The 20,082-nt window shown below is 41.0% G+C and overlaps 1 protein-coding gene across 3 annotated transcripts; it reads right to left on the minus strand.

Moving 5' to 3' along the window:
* Nucleotides 1–3,953: 3,953 nt before the first annotated feature.
* On the minus strand, nucleotides 3,954–19,927 carry chst6 (carbohydrate sulfotransferase 6). Of its 3 annotated transcripts, XM_047596726.1 has the most exons (3): nucleotides 19,701–19,927; nucleotides 13,049–13,206; nucleotides 3,954–5,821 (listed from the first exon to the last, which is right to left on the minus strand). In XM_047596726.1, the coding sequence occupies exons 1-3, from the start codon at nucleotides 19,750–19,752 to the stop codon at nucleotides 4,601–4,603; spliced, it is 1,431 nt and encodes a 476-aa protein (XP_047452682.1). In that variant the 5' UTR covers nucleotides 19,753–19,927; the 3' UTR covers nucleotides 3,954–4,600. The 3 variants fall into 3 exon arrangements, with proteins under 3 accessions (XP_047452682.1, XP_047452684.1, XP_047452683.1); XM_047596728.1 differs by lacking the exon at nucleotides 19,701–19,927 and having other exon boundaries at nucleotides 13,057–13,230; XM_047596727.1 differs by lacking the exon at nucleotides 19,701–19,927 and having other exon boundaries at nucleotides 13,065–13,227.
* Nucleotides 19,928–20,082: the final 155 nt, after the last annotated feature.

Genomic DNA, 20,082 nt, shown 5'->3' on the forward strand with positions numbered 1-20,082 from the left:
AGAATCTCTCCAAGCGGTTTTATTCTGGAGCAATCAAAGTTGGAAACACAGTTAAAAAACATGAAGTCGTTGGGTTAAACTGAATTTTTTGTTTTGTTTTGATAAATTGTGACTTTTATCAATGAAACCAGAAGAAAATGACATATTACATCACACAGCATTTACTCAAACACAACTCCAGACTCTGATTGGTTCACATTAACCAACTCAGCAGTAAATGTACCAGCTGGTTAGTTTTCAACATCAAAATTGATAAAATTACAAAGCAAAAAGAGTCATTCATTAAAAAAAAGAAAATAACTAATTTGCTAAAAGCTAAAACAAACACAGCGACGCCATCATACAGACTATAGAGTTCACATCTTACTCCTTTTTGTTCCTACAGTTAGAACAGATCAGCTCCTTGTGTCTGTTGCAAAATGATGTAAAACTTGAGGAGTCGTTCTCATCTGATGTTTTTAAATCCACGCCGAAGGTCTGAGAGGTTGATTTAACCGTGTGTTTGTGTTTTAACTGGTGCAGTTTCCTTCTTCTTTGTGTTTTGGATGCACGTCTGTACGTCTTGATCAGGTCTCTCTTGAAAACCAGGTTTTTAATCTCAGGTTAAATAAATAAAATAAAAACAGTAAAATAGACGTTTATGTTGACGACTTCTATTGTTTAACTCTTTGTGGGAAACTCAGTGAAATACTTGTAAATTCTAAACTGAAGAGTTTTATTGTAGGACATGAGTCCTACAATAGACATTTTTTTGTTTGTTTTTGTTTGTTTCTGTGGCTGAAGTCCATCGACCAGGAGACAGAACCGTCTCATTGTCGTCCCCCAGACGAGACGTCCAGACATGTTGTCTCTATTCTCAGGGTCTTTGTTTAAAGGGCCCCTTAGTTATCAAACCAACTACAAACAAGTCACATTTCCTCTGGTTGTGTTGTTGTTATTGTCTCTCTAGACGAGTCTATTAATGATCCTCTGTCTCTGTTTGTTTCCCGCTTTTTGTCTTTCCCGACATTTTCTATCTTGTTGTGGTCGTTTTAATCATCGTGCGACTCATTATTCATGTTCCTTTATTAAAGGACCCAAACACTAACCGGTTTGACGTAATTCTTTTTATTTTTATATGGATTATTTATCTAAAAACCAACTGATTAGCTTTTCCTTTGAACTAAGAAACACTGAAAACTGTTTTATTATTATATTTCCTTCCTTCGTCCGTCACTTGGAGTAAATATCTCACTTTTCTTCATAATTAAAGCCCTGAACCACCACACAACAGATTAGTCTAAAATAAACCTGATATTATTCATCCATTATTTACATATAAAACCGTATGAACTGTTCATATTTCTGGGTTTTGTAGTTTTTATCTGGGGCCTTGTGCAGGTTGACTGCACCGCTGGTATCACCCACCAGAGGGCGCCACATTCAATGTAATCGGAGCGTCATGGACTAAAAGAACCCAGTCAAACACAAGAAACAGAAATATTAAACTAGATTTTGTGGTAACTTCTGATCAGTTGGAGGAGTTTGATCCCATTAATCAGAACCGAACCAGCTGAGTTGTGAGATGTTGGTGGTTTCCTCTCATCAGCTGATGCTCCAACATTTCTACTGGATGAAGGTCAGGACTTTGACTTGTTCCTAAACATTCGTCTGGTTCTCCTTTAACTGTTCTTGGATAAGTATGTAGTATATTTAAGATTGTATGTTTATACAGATATTAATGTAATGTTTATATGTTATATATGTTCTGTATATAGATGTTTATGTGGAGTCAGACAGATTGAAGACGATGTTCCCTCCAGTCGTCCACCAACAAGCATCACTCCATCATAGTGGGAGATGTAAAGAAATGTTCTTGGACTTTATTGTTTCACCTTATAGGAACATTCTGGACTGAAAGATGTTCACGTCTTATTTTTTTTCTTAGAACCATTATTAGAAGCTGATTTACGTGAGGATTGTTGGCAGGAAACAGTGACAGACACAGATGGTTGACATATAAATATTTATTGCGATCTTCAGTACCGTACAGCTTTCATGACTTATGACAAACCAAATGAAGAACAGGAGTGAAGCTCTACTCGTTCCAGATGTTGCTTCACATTGTTTCAGGGAGACATTCAACCTTCAGGACATAAAGCTGCTGTCAGTTTGTCAGAATCAGTAAGAAAAAAATTAAAATCCAAACACCGGAGAGTGATAAAAAGTAATTAAACCCCGGCCCTCCACCGACTCTTTCCGAGCCGAAGACTTGGATGAGACGCCTCCGAGCATCTCGACAAGTCCAGTTCTAGTTCTCTAACAGTTAATTAGTTAAAATCTCCCATCACCTCATTCATTTTAGTGGATTATAAACTCATAGTTGGTTTTATTGACCCTTTGCACGAACGAACATGACGGACGGTGGATTTAAGACGAGTAGCAAAGTCCATTATTCTTCAAAGACATCTAGGAATGGTTACTGATACTGGTACCATGATGCTAACGGTGCTAATGCTAACATTGGTGCTTCATTTGGTGCCAGTGAGTGTTTAATTAGCTTAGCCTCCTTAGCTCTATAGCTGCATGGATGGAAGTGAAGCTTCAACACGTCTGAGACCAAACGTTTGTCTAAAGTTTGTCTGGACTTCACCTCTAAAGATGCAACAAGGAGGAAACACCTGGAATTAGATTCAACATCTGACCACACATAGCATTAGCATTAGCATTAGCATTTTATTAAAAGACCAGAGATGTAGCGTCTCTGATGCCTGACAGACCCCACCACACTTTTTTATTATTTATTATTTATTTATTATCGGTTCATTTATTTCTTAGTCTTAGTTGTAATTATATTATTTTAATTAATATTCTGTTCAACTAACACGTCACAAAATGCCTTAAAAAAAAAAAAAGGCACCATTTTTGGACGAAGTTTGTTTGTTTTCATTCTTTAAGCACCAGCAGCGTTTCTAAAGCCTTAAACATCTGAACCGTACCCTTCCCTACGTACGTCCCCGTGACGTGAGCGTAGCACCGTGATTCGCTAATAAAACTAGCTACGAAATACTGTTTGTTTTTTGTTTGTTTTTGTTCCCACTTCCTGCCGTCCATCATGGCGCCGTCTCCTTCATCAGGTGATAATTATAAAAAGCAAAGGGTCAATATTCCAGATCATTTCCTAAAGATTAGTTCTAATCTTAAAGATGAGACTTCCAGGATCCATTTAGCCAAAAAACAAACAAACAAACAAACAAAAAAACAGATTCAGAATCAACAAGAATTAAAAACCAACTAATGATTATGCTGGAATATCTGGTCGGTCTCTGTAGCTTGATAAATCTCTCTCCCTCAGGCCGTCGGCCTCAAACATTAAAAATAAATACGAATCTTTAAGGAAATCTATTGTGAAAAACATTCATGCTTTGACACTTAAACCGACCAACGTCTTAAAAATCAAGACCGGTCGATGCCGAAAGCAGCACCCAGAGAATCTATAGGCTACTAACAGTTATTCATTGATACCTGTAATTCAGCTGTTAGGATTTAAATCAACATGATTTAATGTTCAGCTACGAACTAAATGCTTCAATCACTCTACTAGAAATAACTCAGTGTCATCGGTTATTAATCTGTAAACACATAACGAAGGAGGAGGAGGAGGAGGAGGAGGACACAGCTTCAGGCTTTTCAAGTTTGACTTCAAGTTTTGGTCCCCTCCAGTCGGATAAAGAAGTTAAACCTCGTCCTGCAGCGCCCCCTGGTGTGTGGAGGCTAATAAATAAGCTGAGGTAAAGATAATCTTTTACTTGGAGCCACATGTTTTTCTGGAGTCTCTCCGCTGGTGGTTGGACTATTCAGGTGCGTGAGGAGGTTTTTTTTGTTTTTATTGGCGTGTGTTTTCTGACGGCTAAAGTTTTTGCGTCTGGTTAAGAATTATAAAAAATATTTACACAATGGATTATTTTTTTTTGTTTTTGTTTTTTTGGAGGTGAACGTTGAAAACTTAAGAGTCTTCTGACCTAAATTTAAATCTTGTACAACTCATCAGTAGCTCACTGTGTGATACAGAGTAGAAAAATAATCTCTTTAGTATAATCAGTTTCCAACGGAGAGACTCTTTCCAGGCACATTCTGCCTAATGTCATTAATTATTGCTGGAGTTTTAATGTTTAAACTAAAACTAAGGAACGAAGTTGTTGCAGAAAGAGGTTAGCGGTTTTTCTAATGTGGATGTGCTTCGTGATGTTCCCACCGCCGCTCATCAACATCCCGCCTCGGTGGCGGAAGCACGAAGCACGATGCTTCAAACAAGGTGCAATCAAACCCTTAAAACCAGGAGTTCAACTCCACAAAACCCAGATGTTTCAGGTGAGTGCACGAACCAGGAATATGGAGATGAGTCTGTTCAGGAATAGGAAAATGTAAAGCAGAGAGTATTTGCATGTGTGGTGATGCTTTTGTTTTCTTCTGTTGTGGAAATACCGCTTTTCCATCGCTTCATATTTGAATCTAGTCAAAGTGTGAGGTGTGTGCTCGTCGGGAATCTGAGCTTTAACCCTAGAATATCACGCCAGCGCGCCCTCCTGTTCGTAGAACCAGTCTGTGCAGAACAGGATGCTCATGTTTTCTTGGGCTGCTGCGTTTGAGGCTTGTCCCAGGTGAACTCGTACGGCTCCTGTGGAACCAGCAGATCCAGGTCCAGCTTCTTCTGCTCCGCCTCGCTGTTAACTGTCCTGTACCCGAGCAGCGACATGGCGCCTTTGCATATGTCCTGGATGTGCTTGACTTTGCTGTACGGCAGCATGGTGCGCCACGCCTGGGAGATGTCGGCGGCGTTCCGCGACGTGATCTTGAAGGCGTCCGACCTGGAGCCGTGGCCTTTCCCGTGCGTCACCTTGTAGATCCACTCCTCCAGCTCCAGGGTCATCTCCAAACCCAGAAACTCGTACAAGGAGCTGACTTCCTCCAGCGGGCTACGAGCCATGTCCTCGTAGCGGATCAGTTTGTAGCGGCCTTGCAGGAACGGCGGCGGCTTCACGATGGCCCTCTCGTTGATGCTCACGTGGCTGCGGCAGATCTCCTGCAAGGCCTTAGACTGCGCTTCGGCCGGCGTCAGCTTTTGATGCCCCACGACGATGGAGTTGTCGAGCTCGAAGGATTTGGCGGAGTCGTCTTTGGACCGCATCACGGCCCGGGGGTCTCGCACCAGGTGGACGATTCGGAGATCCAGGTCCGGGTCCTTGAAAAGCGGGTAAAGGGATTCCAGCTCAAACAGTCTCACTTCTTTCAGCACCACGTGGCTGTAGGTGCTACAGGCCTCCTCCGCTTTCTCCAGCCCCACGCGGCCACATTTCTGACTGCACTTCTCCTGGTCGCTTAACTGGTCGCGTGGCGTGAGCGAACAGGCCGGCGGCGAGCACAGCGCTCGGCTGTGGCTCCACATGAACAGCGAGGAAACGTTCCTTTGTGTCGGCGGCATGTACGAATCCATCACCGAGAAGTCGCACTTGAACACGCTCCGCAGCTGATCCCTCACCGCCATCTTCAGCTCCCGGCGGCCGCCGCTCCGCAGCGTCGTCCATACGTGCCAACCGGGCTCCATCAGATAGAACACGGACGGGTTCTGGCTGAACACCTGGCCCAGGAAGGACGAGCCTGATCGCCACGACGACAGCAGCAGGACGTGAGTCTTCTTGTTGGGAACGCTGATGCTGCAGGGGCTGATCTGATAGTACCAGCTGCAGAACAACAACACCGTTGCCCCCTGCATGAACACCAGGAGGATCATGGTGTTGATGCTCACTTTGTTGTAGAAACGCATGGCTGGGACGTGGATGTGCTGAGGAAAAGACAGGACAAGAAGGGGAAATGTTAGAACCGGTATCAATGTTTTTCTCGTGAATTATCTTTTAGCACTTTGACGTCTTGGGTTGAAAAACTTAGACTGCAGAAATAAACACGTTGAAAAGCTGTTAGGAAACATTTCTGGCCTCTGTTGTTAATTTCTTGACACAAGCTTCAGCCTCCAGGGCTGAAAAATATGCTAAATGCGCATGTAACTAAAACTGCAGTTTCTCAAATGTCCACTAGATGCTGACTCTGAAAACGAGTCAATCGCCATAGACCTCCATGTTAAAATATCCAACTTTACAGAGAGATTTAAGACATTCACAGCCTGTAAAAAATCATATATGCAACATCAAATATGTTTTAAATAAAATTGCACAGCTTGAAGTATTGACGTCTTCAAGGAAACTGAAAAAGCACTTGTTTCTCTTGAATAAATCTGACCATTAACCAACATCAACATTTCCATAAAACAGCTGTTGCTCATTTATTTAATCATAGTTCCTCTAATGCTGGCGACTTGTCCACGCGACTCTAGTGCAGGATTAAGCGGTTAAAATGAGATGAGTTCCTTTTAACGTTGGTCTAATGAGTGAATCTGCGCAGACCTCCATGTTAAAATGTTAAAACTTTACAGTAAAACAAAAAGCATCTTTACAAACAAAAAACACCTTTAGCCTCTTTAGCTAATTTCTTGAGTAGCATATAAACCGTAAAAAAAAAGAGAAAAAAGAAAAGCTAACTGTGCAAGTAACCGAAACTGCAGTTCCTCGAATGTCCACTAGAGGGTCCTAAAACAAGTCAATCCCTATAAACCTCCATGTTAAAATATCCAACTTTACAGAAAGAATAAACACATTTACAGCCTCGTACTAAAACTTTTCTGGTCTCTGTTGCCAATTTCTTGAGTTACATATAGGCCACAATCTACATAGATAGATAGATAGATAGATAGATAGATAGATAGATAGATAGATAGATAGATAGATAGATAGATAGATAGAGTGTTATCTGTCTCATGGAGATGAGGAGTTGAACAGGCTTGAGGCAGGAAATATTTCCTGTAGCGTTTGTCTGAGTCTGATGATAATCTCTCTGTTTTTTTTTCTCTTGACTTCTAACTGAATCCTGGCCACTTAATTAACACTAGTTTCATCAAATCCTCTCATAAAGTGAGTTTTAAAATGTGTTGAGAGCAGGATGTGTCTGAATTGAAAGTTTAATATTTTTTTTAGCTTTTTATCTGCATATGTTAATGAATAAATGATGACGGACATGTTTAATAAGACGGAAGTTTACGCGCTCTGGAAACACAAAACAGTTAAACATCCTTTTCACACACATTTACATTCCTAATTTTAGCTTCTTAAAAAAAAAAAGGAAAGAAAAGGGAACTCAGGTCAAGAGAACAGGTTTTATTTTTATCCTTTTTTTCACAGCTCCGTGGTTTGAGAGTTTAGTACTTGATAATGAGGAGACGAGCACGAAGAGGGAACAGGAAGTCACAGAAGAACAAACAAAAAGAAATAAAGGAACTAAAACGTGACAATTCTTCCACGGCATCAGTAAAGCTCAAACATCTCCCGTGGACTGAGTCAGGCCGGCGTTTAATCAAGCCGATAACGAACAAGCCCTGACACGAGCGACTCACCTCCAAGCCCTCAGGATACAGAAGTAAACACCAGCTTCCTTCCTCCTCCTCTTTCCTCCCTCGCTTTGTTTTCACGCCATCGTCTACCTGCTTTTATCTGAACACGATCTCTCTATCTGTCTGATCGAATCTAATGTTAAAACCACCATTTCATATCATTTCTAATCATCCTCCCATCTGATTAAACCGGGCCACAGCGCTGAATGAGATACATGGTGGAAAGTGATTAAACTAGATTTTCCAGTGATCAGAATATGCATTATTCTAAATCACACATGGAAAAAAAACAACCGTGAGAATTACATAATGAAACCCTTTTTCCCACATGGTTGTCACAGCATCATAGAAGTATTTACATGGCCAAACCCCGCGGATGGTTACCTGAACCAGAACAATGCTCCGGTTGTGATCCCTGTGGGTGGGTCAGCTTCATATTACTGGCTCTTTCACCGAAATCGAGATCATGTGGCGCTTGACCAACAGCTGGTCGGCACAAAGGGAGGAAATTAAAGTGGATTCACTCAAACTGGGGGAAAAAACAGGAAGCAGCTTCTGCCCGTGGAGTAACTGACATGCAAAGCTACAGGTTGACTGGTATTTTTCTAAAATACTAGCGTCTCTTTACATTAGTTGCTTCCTTGATAGAGCTACTATTGGCAGAGGAAGCTAGGAAGAGCTAATAATAGCTGAGGAGGCTAGAAACTCAGCAACTCTTTTGAAAGAGGAGATTAGGTAGAGCTACTATTAGCTGGGAGGCTCACGTCTCCTGTGTCAAGGCCACATCAGTCATACAGTCACGTCGGTGGGATGACGTTTATTTGAAAAAGGATTAAAATGTAGACAAAAGAATGCAGTTGTTTTTCTACGTAACCAGAAGTCAGCTCTTTATAGGTCACTCATTGAAAAACTTGGAAATTCTAAACTTCAGCCCAAGAGTTTTATTGTTTTTTTTTTTTTTGTTTTGTTTTTACTTTTGTGAAATTTTGCAGAATGTATTAAATCCAGATGAAGGGCAGAGACGCCAAGTCACAGTTTATGGTTCCTCGCTCCATAAATTGTATTAACGTGACAGAGAAAATGAGAAATTACCGTGAAGCTGGTGAAGAACAATTGGTCCTTGTTGCCTCTGTTGGCTCAGACACACTCCACAGACAGCAAGGAATTTATCCAGCCTTGTGAAAGAGGAGGTAGAACGTGCTAATATTAGCTGCTACTACCCATTAATGCTTTCAAACGTCAGGATAAAAACGCGACACGAGTTCCTTGAACTAGACACAGTTTTGGGAACTCGCTCCCAGTTCTTTCCAGGACTTATTGAGGTTTACATGATCTCTGTAAGGCTTTAGACTCATACATCTATATGTGTATAAAAACATGACTGCTCCTTTAAAGTGTGGCGAGCAGAGCTCCTCCTGGTGGCTGGCTGCGGTATAGGTTATAAGCTCCGCCTCCTCCATGTTAGTGGAATATATGACAAATTCTTTTTTTTTCAATGATGATTTCTGTCACTTTAGGTAGTTGAATTATTTGACGTCATGGAAACACGATGTGACATAACACCAACCACCAGTTGCCAACTGCTCCGTTGTAAAAAACACTGTAAAACAAAGTTCAGTGTTTTATCAATATTTCCTTGGGGCTGGTGGAGGTTTAGGATCTGCCCTGACACGCTCATCGTCAGTAGTGACAATCTATACCTTCAAACACTTTCCATTTCATCATGTTCCAAAAAGTCTTCAGATCTCCTGTTCTTTGTTTGCAGGCGTGACGTAGCATGAAGCTAACGCACCCCGAGGCAGTACCACAACAACTGTACACGTACTGTGTGTATATGGTGTATATTTGCTTCTTTTTTTTACCCCAGGGAAAAACAGCAGCACACACCCACCATCTCTACATGAACCATCCACGGCAACAGCCACTTCTCGCCCGCGATTATTCCGCTCATTGCATCACATCCAGTTAATTTTAATTTTTATATTTCTAAATTATATGTATTGTCTTTTCTTCTTTCTTGCTAAATGAACTAATTATTTCATGTTGTGTGGCGCTGGTACAGCAGCTAAAAATCCTGTGCACATTCTACATTTGGCAAATAAAGAGACTCTGATTCTATTTTGCACCTATTTCTCGTACATGGTTTTAAACAGTGTTTTTTTTTATATGCAACTGAGCTGCTGCGACCGATCTCTGCTGTGTATCATTAAAGTCTAAAGTCTAAACGTAAATCGAAGTCCTTTCCTGTTCTTATTTCTGCAGCTCCCTGTAAACCAGCTGCACGTTGTGCAGCACGAACAGCCTCCTGGGGTTGATTTGGGACATGATGCAGCTGCACCAAGATAAATAAACTGTTCCCACCCAAGCGACTGATCTCACTCCATCCACAACGTCTACAAAAAGACGTAGTTTGGTTAATTGTGCTCAATTGTCCAGTACGACAGAGAGAGTTGTGCATCATTAAAACACAAAGACTTAAAGCACAAATATGACGAGTGAATACGTCATTTAATACTTTTGACTGTAATGAAAGGAAATTATAAAGTGGCTTTAAAACACTGCAAATAAGAAGATTTTTATGACATTTAAGGAATTACTGAAGAAAAGCAGGATGCATTTTAGAAACATCCTCATATTTCTTCATATTTAATTGTGGGTTGATTGTGTGTCCTCAATAATTTGAGAAAGGGAAGAAAAGGAATAACAAGAAGACTAAAAACTCTAAGAACAAGAATGTAAAGAAGAAGAAGACGAACACGAAGTAGAAACCAAGAAAATAAGTAGAAGAAAAACAAGACAAACAACATGAACTGAAACGAGAAGAAGAAACGTTTCAGCCAAAACAGGTGAGTTGGATTTAACTTGACTGAAGAGTAAAGTTGTTATAGAAGCAGAGCAACGTAGTGTTTGGTTCCTAGTATATATAGATAAAATATCATAAATAAAAAACTTCCAGACGTATTGTGTAACATGTCAACCCATGGCAGTCACGGTGTCTAACCACGAACTGATCTCACAGTTCAAGTTGAACGGGTCGAACAGATAGTTGATATCATCAGGGAGTGACCAGAGTCACACACCAGCGCCAATCTCATTATCTGGGTGTTTTAATCGGATGAATCGGAGATGTAAACATGCTGAATGACTCCATTACGTACCGTCGTTTTAACGTGTCATGACCACATTAACCTGTGAATTATTTAACAGTAAAAACAATCTGACAAACAGCAGAAGAAGAAGAAGAAGAAGAAGAAGAAGAAGAAGAAGAAGAAGAAGCCGTCGGATCCTCCAGCGTTGGGCAAAGACCCAGAGAGTCTGGAAATAAACTTTGATAACGAACGGAGACTATCTCTAAGAACATGTCTTCCTGGGAACGAGGTCACAGCGTCCCAGCGTCCCAGCGTCCCAGCGTCCCGCAATAAGACCGCTGATCAGCCACAACATTATGACCATGATAATGTGCAGATCTCTCTTGTGGTGACTCATCAGAGAGTTAGACAGATACAGATCAGTCTGAAATCTGTCGAGTGCAGAAGCCACGCTGATAAGGAGTCAAGTATGAGATGGATGTAAAAATAAACACACACAGGGACACACACAGGGACACGCACAGGGACACACACAGACTTTAAACACAACCCACTGGTTTCCATTCCTGCAACATATTGTGTTCTGTTTCCCATTCAGATTTCTGAACTTCGCAGGTTGGCGGTTTGATTCCAGCCTATTCCCAGTCTAACACCTCGCACACAAGTGTATTTATTTGTCATTTGCAAATGGAACGAAGTTCTGCACTCAGGCGCTGGTTTGTTACCCATAGTAAATATAAGTATATAGACTGTTAATAGTATAAAGTATATAGATACTAAACTAAGATGAGATAAGATAAGATAAGCAGCAGCAGACGTTCAACATTCAACATCACAAACAGTAAAAAAAAAAAGAATATAACATAAAAATATCTCCCAGACGTGTGAATGTTGGATGGTGCTGGTGCAGATATGCAGCCAAGTTTCAGTCAGTCTGCACCAGGGAAGCTGTTATACTGAGGGTGTGACTGTGTCAGGGACTGAATAATTTAACTGTAAGAACTTTGAGCATCGTAAACTGAAACGCAATGTGTTATAATTATTATAATTATCATTATTATCATGATCATTATCATTATTGTTATTATTATTACGATTATTATTAGTTAACAGACCCAAACATTAGTAAAATGATGGAGACTTTATCTGTGACATGAATTAAAATGAGTTCTCCTTTTTTTAATGGGTGACTCAGCCATATAAAACATAAAAAAGGAGGAAGAAGGAGTGACTCGGTTTCACGCTAAAAGGCTGCACCCAAAAAGCAAACAGCAACAAACACTGAACGTTTAAAATCAGAGACTAATCTTCCAGAAAGAGTTAGAGAGTTTATGGCAGCGCTGCAGGACCAGGACGTTTCTGGAGCAGAGAACACGAGGTTCGAGCTCCTCTGTCTCCACTACATCCAGATTTATTGGACTGGATCCAGTCCCGGGCAGAGGACTCGTGTTGCCTCGGTCTACAGTTTATTATGAGACACAGCAGGACTCACACATGCATCTCAGATCTGAACGTTATGTTTCTTCGTTGAAATGTTTAGTGAGTTAATTAGAAACTTTTTTTTTTTTAAAGAAAATACCTTTTTTCACACTCACTGTATTAATCCAAAGATAAAGTTTCACAGCGTTTTGAATTCATGCAAATAAAAAAGAAATGTGCAAATCAGAAACCAAAATAAAAACAGCAGCTGAAGCTTTTCTTCTCCGTTAAACCACATTCACACTCAGATTTAAAGCGTCGTGACAGATCATATGTAAAATGTTGTGTTTGCTTCACACTCTCATATAAATTCTTCTTGCTTGCTCGGCTTGGTTGGAAATGACTCAATTAACATTTCATTGAATCGACCTCTTTCTATTCTCATGCTCACATCTAATCTGAACTAAGTTATTATCAAATATTACACGTTTATCGGTCTCTGTTCATGTTTTTTTCGTTCTTATTTTCACCTGAAGTTACGTCTTTCCTGACTATTTATTTACTTTTATTTGTGTGGATTCAAGGTTTTTAATAAGTAGAAGATAAATATCTCCTTAAAATATCATTCTTCTCACTTTACACGGATGGATGGAGCTAATGCAGCCGCGAGATCGGGAGAAAGTTCACAAGTATTAGACGCTGAGTTTATTCCTTGTATCAGATGAGTTTTTTTTTTTTAAGTGTCCATCAGCAGATTAAATGAAGCTGCTGCTGGAGGATGGTTTAACGACCCGGTCACATAACTGAGAGCTACACCGACCAACTAACGCCGTGGAGCCCCCGGTTCCTCCAACACTGCGCAAAAAACAAAAAAACAAAAAAAAAAAAACGAAAACCAGGAACTTTTTCCAGGTTGACTTCACTGTCGCAGCTTCTCCGGTAGCATAATAAATAAATAAATAAATAAAAAAAAAAAAAAAAACTCGGTCCAAAAGAGAGAAAAAAGAAAAGAAAAGAAAGAACCCCTCGAGTTGTTTCGGAGAGTAAAACTAAAAGCTCCTACCTTTGGTCCTTTGGTCCTTTGGTCTGTTTGGGTCTGGCCGCTGCCTGGAGACGAGGGCTGCCCGGACCTCTGTGTCTCTGAGCGGGGGAAGGTCTGGAGACGTGGCCGGTGGATCCGCAGAGCTATACGGGGTGAGTGGCTGCTCGGAAGGGCGGAGGCTGGAGGTCCCACGGAGGAGGTCCCACGATGGAGGGCGGTGGCAGGGTATGATAAAGCGGAGGGGGGGGGGGGGGGCAACTTCAATAACAGTCAAATCACAATAGTCCCGGGAGGACGGTGCCTCCCTCCGAAGAGACACGTCAAATATCTGCTGACTTTCTTTTAGTGACTTTTACTCAAGTTGACCTCTCATCACTCCAGCCTTTTTACAGTAAAACTCCTATTTTGGTGAAAGTAAACTGAATGTTGCACAGGCTGGAGGTGTCACTTCAGTCCCGTTTATTTATTTATAAATGGGTCAATGTATAACTGAGGGACTTGTGAGATATATCCTGCATATATTTTATTAAAAGTAATGATAAAAAAACATTAATATGATTATTATGTTTTTTTTTTGTATATTATCATGTTTTTACAAAATTATCTATTATGGAAACAATCACTTATTAATAAAATAAAATTACTAGATATCACTAGAATATCAACTACCCATCAATTATTACCGCTTTCACATCGGCTAAATTCCCCCTGTCAGAGCTACGTGCCTGTTTTTTTTTTCCTCCCTCATGCGTCACTGCATACGTTGCAAACAAACAATCTACGCTATAGTATATATTTTTAGTTGACAGACTGGAACTGTTAACTATTCATGTGAACAGGGAGTGGACTTCTATTAATTCCGAGAAGGGAGAGGAGGAGGAAGGAGGAAGGAGGAAGGATGAGGTGTCTAGCACAGAGCCTGATATCAGAAGCCGAATCTCCTCTTCTCCTTGGATGCAGAGCCCCGGCCGCCATGATCATTAAAAAGTGTGGGATATCACTATAAAAACTGTATATAAACACAGTTGCATGCATTCCGCTACTGGTGCAATTTCCCGAACATAACGTAGGACTAATACATCTACGCGCTTCCATTAACTATCGTGTAACAACACATTTGATTTGTTTGACTGAAAAAAAAAATGAACAAAAATCTCCGCCCTTCTCCGCCCGGTCTTTATGGGAGTAGACCGAAACTGTTTCTTGAGCTGAAGCTTCTACAATGATACAGTCTGTCAGGCCGTCGAGTGAAAAGTTTAGAATTAACAGGCAGATACATCCACATAAGAGTGAAAAACCCGCCTCGACGCGACTTTCCTGTTCACATCCAAGCCGCGTCGAGACGAGCCAATAAAATCCCGGCCGACCCGGGATTTTATTGGCTCGATGTGAAAGGGGTTTATGATAACTGTCAATTATGACACCCGGCAACTATGATACCTGTCAGCTATGATTACTGTCAACTATAACACCTGTCTGTCAACTGTAATACATGCCTGTTAACTGTAACACCTGTCTGTCAACTGTAATACATGCCTGCCAGCTATGATAACAGTCAACTATGATACTCGTCTGTCAACCTGGGGTGTAGCCATCATCAGAGGTCTATTGGGTGATTTACTGTATCATCCTCTCGCATTCAGTTGCACCTCTCCTTAGCAGCTAAAGAACCACATAACCACAAACAGCACAGCACCACAGAACCGGTACACTATCAAAATATAAAGCTGCCAAACTCTGTCAGATAATCACACTGAACACCAAAAGTTCTGTCAAACACTATTCCTGTTTTCACTAACAAGGACCATGCCAGTGTAGATTCGAGTTTAGATCGGTTTATTGCAAGTGATGGAAATGGTGTGGCAAGATGGTGGCTTATAGGAGAGAAGAAGGGAGCATGTTGGAGATCAAACATTTCAGTGAGCGCAGAGAAAAGATGGACGAATCTGGACTGAACAGGGATATTCCGTCAGATAAAAACAAGATGTTCATTTTGATTCCTTCGATCTTTGTTCAACACATTTTGACTTTTGGACTTTATAACGCTGTTGAGTTACTAGAAATGTTTGGCTCGTCTTCCATCAGCTGTTCCGGTGAGTCGCTGATAAGGCCTGAGCTTCAAAATAAATGTGAAGGTAGGAGGCCAACCTGTCCATGGAAAAATCTCTTTGTCAGCAGATATCTTAGTCACTACAAGACTGAACTAACAAAGCAGTTTAGTGTTTATATACACGGTACTTATTCAGTTTGGGAAACTCCACGATCTCCATAATCTTTGACAGGACTAGAAAGTTCCTCTGTTGCTAGGTCAGTACTAAGGCTCGGGCTACTTGCTGGAGTAGTGAACTTTGCTCCATTACATAAGAGTCTACTGCTGTGACTGAGTGTTTTCCAGGTATTAGTCAGCCCCGTGTATCTCCATAAAAACAGAGAATAAGAGTAGAGTTTACTCAAAAAGTTACTCAAGTAAATGTAACTAGTTACTACCACCTCTGCCTTGACTAGCTAGCGTATCTAACTTACATTATCTATTTATCCGCTTGTCATCTTTTAGCTAAACATGATCTACACTCAACAGCATCACTCAACTTACATGGTTTGGAGAAAAAAAATGTCTAATGTCTTTTGCCTCTTGGGTGGTTTGCTGAACATGTTTACAGAAGCAGATCTGAATCAAACCAAAGATCCTCAGATTTACACCAAAGATTTAAATATTTTTTAAACCGTCTCTGACGACAGCGGTGTTTGTTTGCTGCCTTCTGCCGTTTGAATGCGCAGGAAAAACGTGTTTCCACATGTTGAAAATGAATTGAGCGGTTGTAATGGTGTACGCCCATGCTGTCAACTATGATACATCAATTATACGTCTCTTTGGCGCTCAACGAAGGCAGTCACATTTTTTCTCGCTCTCCTCTCCCTTATCTTCCCTGCTTTGCTCCTCTCCTCTCATCTGTCCACTGTCTACAAAATCATGGAATTGATAAACTGGTCTCTCAATGCAATTGACACGATTTCTGGGTTCTGGGGATCCGGACTGTCCTGCCGGAACATTTGCGGCTGGCTACACAATGGACGTGTCGGAGAGGTGGTGGGTCGTGTGCCTGGCGGTTCTTTCCGTGGAGGACATTGAAGACATCTCCCTATTGGGAACCATGATTTCAGGTCTTTTGCTGATTGGATTAGGCATTGCCCTGATTTATCAGGAAGTCAAAAAAACGGTGACAGCTGCCCAAAGCCCCATACAGCTGCCCAACATGACTGAAGAGGTGGGCAGAGCTGTTGGCTCTCAGACTGTGGCTATTCAGAACTTGAATCGCGACATGGGTAACAACATGGAGAAGCTTTTGGCTTTGCAAAGGAGAATGGATCGATTCAGAGGCCAGAATGGACAGAGTAGTCGTGCAAAAGAATGCGTCTACTCGCCCCAAGACCAGACAATCCCAATCTTATCTGCTTTTGCTTTTGCTGCCGTCAAACAGCACTGGCCAAGGCCGTTGCTGGGGATAAGAACTTCCTTGAAGATCACTGCAGTGAGACGCTCTTGCATTCCTCCTCCCCCACTTCCCACGGACGCCTTCTGATAGTTGACTCTGTCTCGGACCTGATCAAGGTTGTCTCCGGACTGAGGCACTAAGATTGTGATGCCAGGCGAAGCGGCTCTCCAGGCCTACACATACGCATTCATGTGGACAGATATGCAATCACCCCCCCCCCGTACCCCCACATCCAAGCTATGATAACTATGATACCCGTCAACTATCATATCTGTGAACTGTGATACAAGTCAATTATGATATCTGTCATATTTGTGTTCTTGATGACGTCTCAGGAGACGTAGTTAATATTAAAACCATCTTGGGTAAATTCAGAAGGTGTGGCTAAGGAGGAAGCATGTTAGCTGGGAAGCATGCTAATGGTAAGGCTAGCTGAGCAGTTTTCGTAGTTGCTACGTGGTTTGGTCCGAGCCACGGGTATGTGTGAAACACATATCCTGTATAATATGCAAGCATCCACATGGAACAGTAAATTATTATTTTGCTTTAACCAAACTAGGACAGGGTGTCCTCTAGGTGGTTTCTAGCTAATAGCTGACTGCTAGCATGCTATGGACTTTTAAATGTGTTTTGCCTGGGATCCTGTAACATCTAATCCTTTGTAATGATAAATGTACAGTCATCATGAATGGAAAAAAAATAGTTTCTGCTGTAAAGTTGGGCACTTTAACATGAAATAAATAACTTAAATAACTAAATAACTTGTTGAACACCACCTGAAAGTTGGTGGTGAGGCTCTGACTGGTTTGATTAGTTAAATCAAAGTCTGAATGTATCTACAATATGTGAACTAGAACTGAAAAAGAAACTAAGAAAACGCACAACAACAACACAAAGAAGAAGAAATGATCCACATGCATCATTCATTGCTGCATGTGGAGGAGGTGCAACTATTCTCATACAATTACTACAACAAAGAGGAGGAGGAGGAGACGGAGAAGAGGAGGAGGAGGAGGTGTATCTCAATTTATATCATTTGATCAAATTTAAACTCTCAACTTGTCTCATTTTATTTCATCTCATTTCATTTAATTCAATCTAATCTCAGTTTATCTCACCTCACCTCAATTTCTATAATTTTATCAAATCTTATCTCGTCTTTATTTCATCTTTTCTCATCTATTTCATCTGTGACCTGCATGTCGTCTGAAACAGTCTAGATCTGTAATAAAAATAAATAAATAAAATAAGACCTGGAAGCAAATGTACCCTTCTCTCTTCGATATTAACATCTGGATCTAATAATGATGAAATAACAAGCCATAAAATCTTCCTTCACTCTATGAAACTAGGTCTTTAAGAGATATATAATGAAGAAGTGGAAATCTCGTTGAACATAGAAATCTGAAAATCCTGAAAGGGCAGTGTCAGCTTTAGTGTAGCTGAGCCAACAGGGTGGGGATGAAATATCTGCCACACTGGCTCAGTTACTGGTTTAAATGAGCTAATATAGTGGTTTTAGTCCAGAACTACACACAACCACATCTCCTGGGGCAATGAGTCAGAGGGAGGACAAGACAGGAAATGACTGAAGCCACAAAGAACAAAATATTCCTTCATTTTCAGAGCAAAACATTTCTATTAAAAAATAAATAAATAAATAACTCAAAACTTCAGGAGGCTCAGAACCAGCTGAGTTGTGAGATGTTGGTGGTTTCCTCTCATCAACTGATGCTCCAACATTTCTACTGGATGAAGGTCAGGACTTTGACTTGTTCCTAAACATTCATCTGGTTCTTCTGGAGAACCACTGGTGTTCTTGGGCTCCTTGTCTTCCTCCATGACCCAGTTTCTCTTCACATCCAGCTCATGGACTCATGTCCTGACATTTTCTTTCAGAGTTCACTGGTAGAATTCACAGTTCATTGGTCCATCAATGATGAGCAGATGCAGCAGAACAGGCCCAAACCAGGACATTAGCGCCCCCATGTTTCATGGAGGGATGAGGTTCTGATGCTGGAATGCAGCGTTGGTTCATCTCCAAACATTTAAACCAAACTATTCTACTCTGGTCTCATCTGTCCACTAAACATTGTCCCAAATGTCCTTTGTGGACAGAGAGCAGTGTCTTTGGTTGTTGAGTGGATTCATCAACATGAACATCAGCCAATGTGAGAGAGGCCTTTAGCTGCTTAGAAGTTCCTCTGGGTTCCTCTGGTTCCTCTCCCACTATGATGGAGTGATGTTTGTTGGTGGACCACTCCTGTGGAGGGGAACAGTCGTCTTCAGTCTGTCTGACTCTCTGTGGATTATTTGTGGCTTCCAGACTCTTTACAGATGGTTGTGGAACCTTTTCCAGCCTGATGAGCAACAACAACTCTTTTTCTGAGCTCCTCACAAAGCTCCTTTCATCTGTTGTCATCACACACTTCAACACAAACATGAGACAAATCCCTGATTTATAGAAACCGAACCAGGAACTAAACCAGGACCTGAGTCTCGTCACGTTGATGGAAACACGTCTGAACACATGGACTCTGGTTTAATCCTGGAGGAGCTCCTCTCTCATATGTAATATTGGCTTGTTTTGTTTAATTGGGTTCTCTTTGTCTACTTTCTGCAGTTGCTGATGCTTTGACTATTTTTATGCAGAAGAATAGAAAATTCTGAAGGATGCAAAAAGTTTCAAGTGTCATTGTAACTAAAGTAGATTCTCACAATACTTCCCAGCTTCAGTCCATCATTCTCAGTCATAGATCCTTTATTATCCTTTAGATGTTACGTAAGAATTTATTGCAGGACAATACAACCGAAACGTATCGGGGTTAATGACGGCTATTAATTGAAACCGGAACGGAGGAGAAGACAATAAATATTCTGCAATGAGAACCTCAGGAACTCTTCTTGGGCCTCTGCTAGGGTTGGGCACCGAGAACTGGTTCCAAATAGGAACCGGTTCCTAACGTCCGGTTCTGGAACCGTTAAGAAGACGTTTAAATTTGGATTAGAGAGCATAGTTTGACACCCAGAGTCTAATCTGAGCAGTGACACACACTGATAAAATCCAAACTAAAAAGAAAGTCAACACAAGGTTTTACTTTCCTATTGTAGCATAAACAAAAGTTGGCCTTTGCTCATATTTTCTGACTCTTTCTATATCTCCTCTTCAAAGGACTTACCTTCCTGATGGGATTTCTCTTTTGTTTGGATCCAGTTTTGCAAAACCTGCATGACGCTGCCACCACCATGCTTCACTGTACGGACGCTGTTAGCAGAGTTGTGCACGAGGAGTTGTTTCTCATTTAGTCCTCATTTGCATTTCCTCTTCTCCCAGTTAGTTATTCATAGTTCCTTGTCCATATTTATGATGTGCTTTACATTCCACTTTTCTTTCTATTTTCTAGGAATAGAACATAATAAAGTGACTCTAGATCATTGACATGGTTGAATAAGAGTAAAGTCAAACAAGCCTAACATGAAATAAATGACCTGAATGAGTTATGGTTAAATGTACAAATAGTTTATTCTGCTTAACCCGCAAGTTATTTACAATACAAAAAA

The sequence above is a fragment of the Mugil cephalus genome, chromosome 10 (assembly GCF_022458985.1).
Source record: "Mugil cephalus isolate CIBA_MC_2020 chromosome 10, CIBA_Mcephalus_1.1, whole genome shotgun sequence".
Lineage (NCBI taxonomy): Eukaryota > Metazoa > Chordata > Actinopteri > Mugiliformes > Mugilidae > Mugil > Mugil cephalus.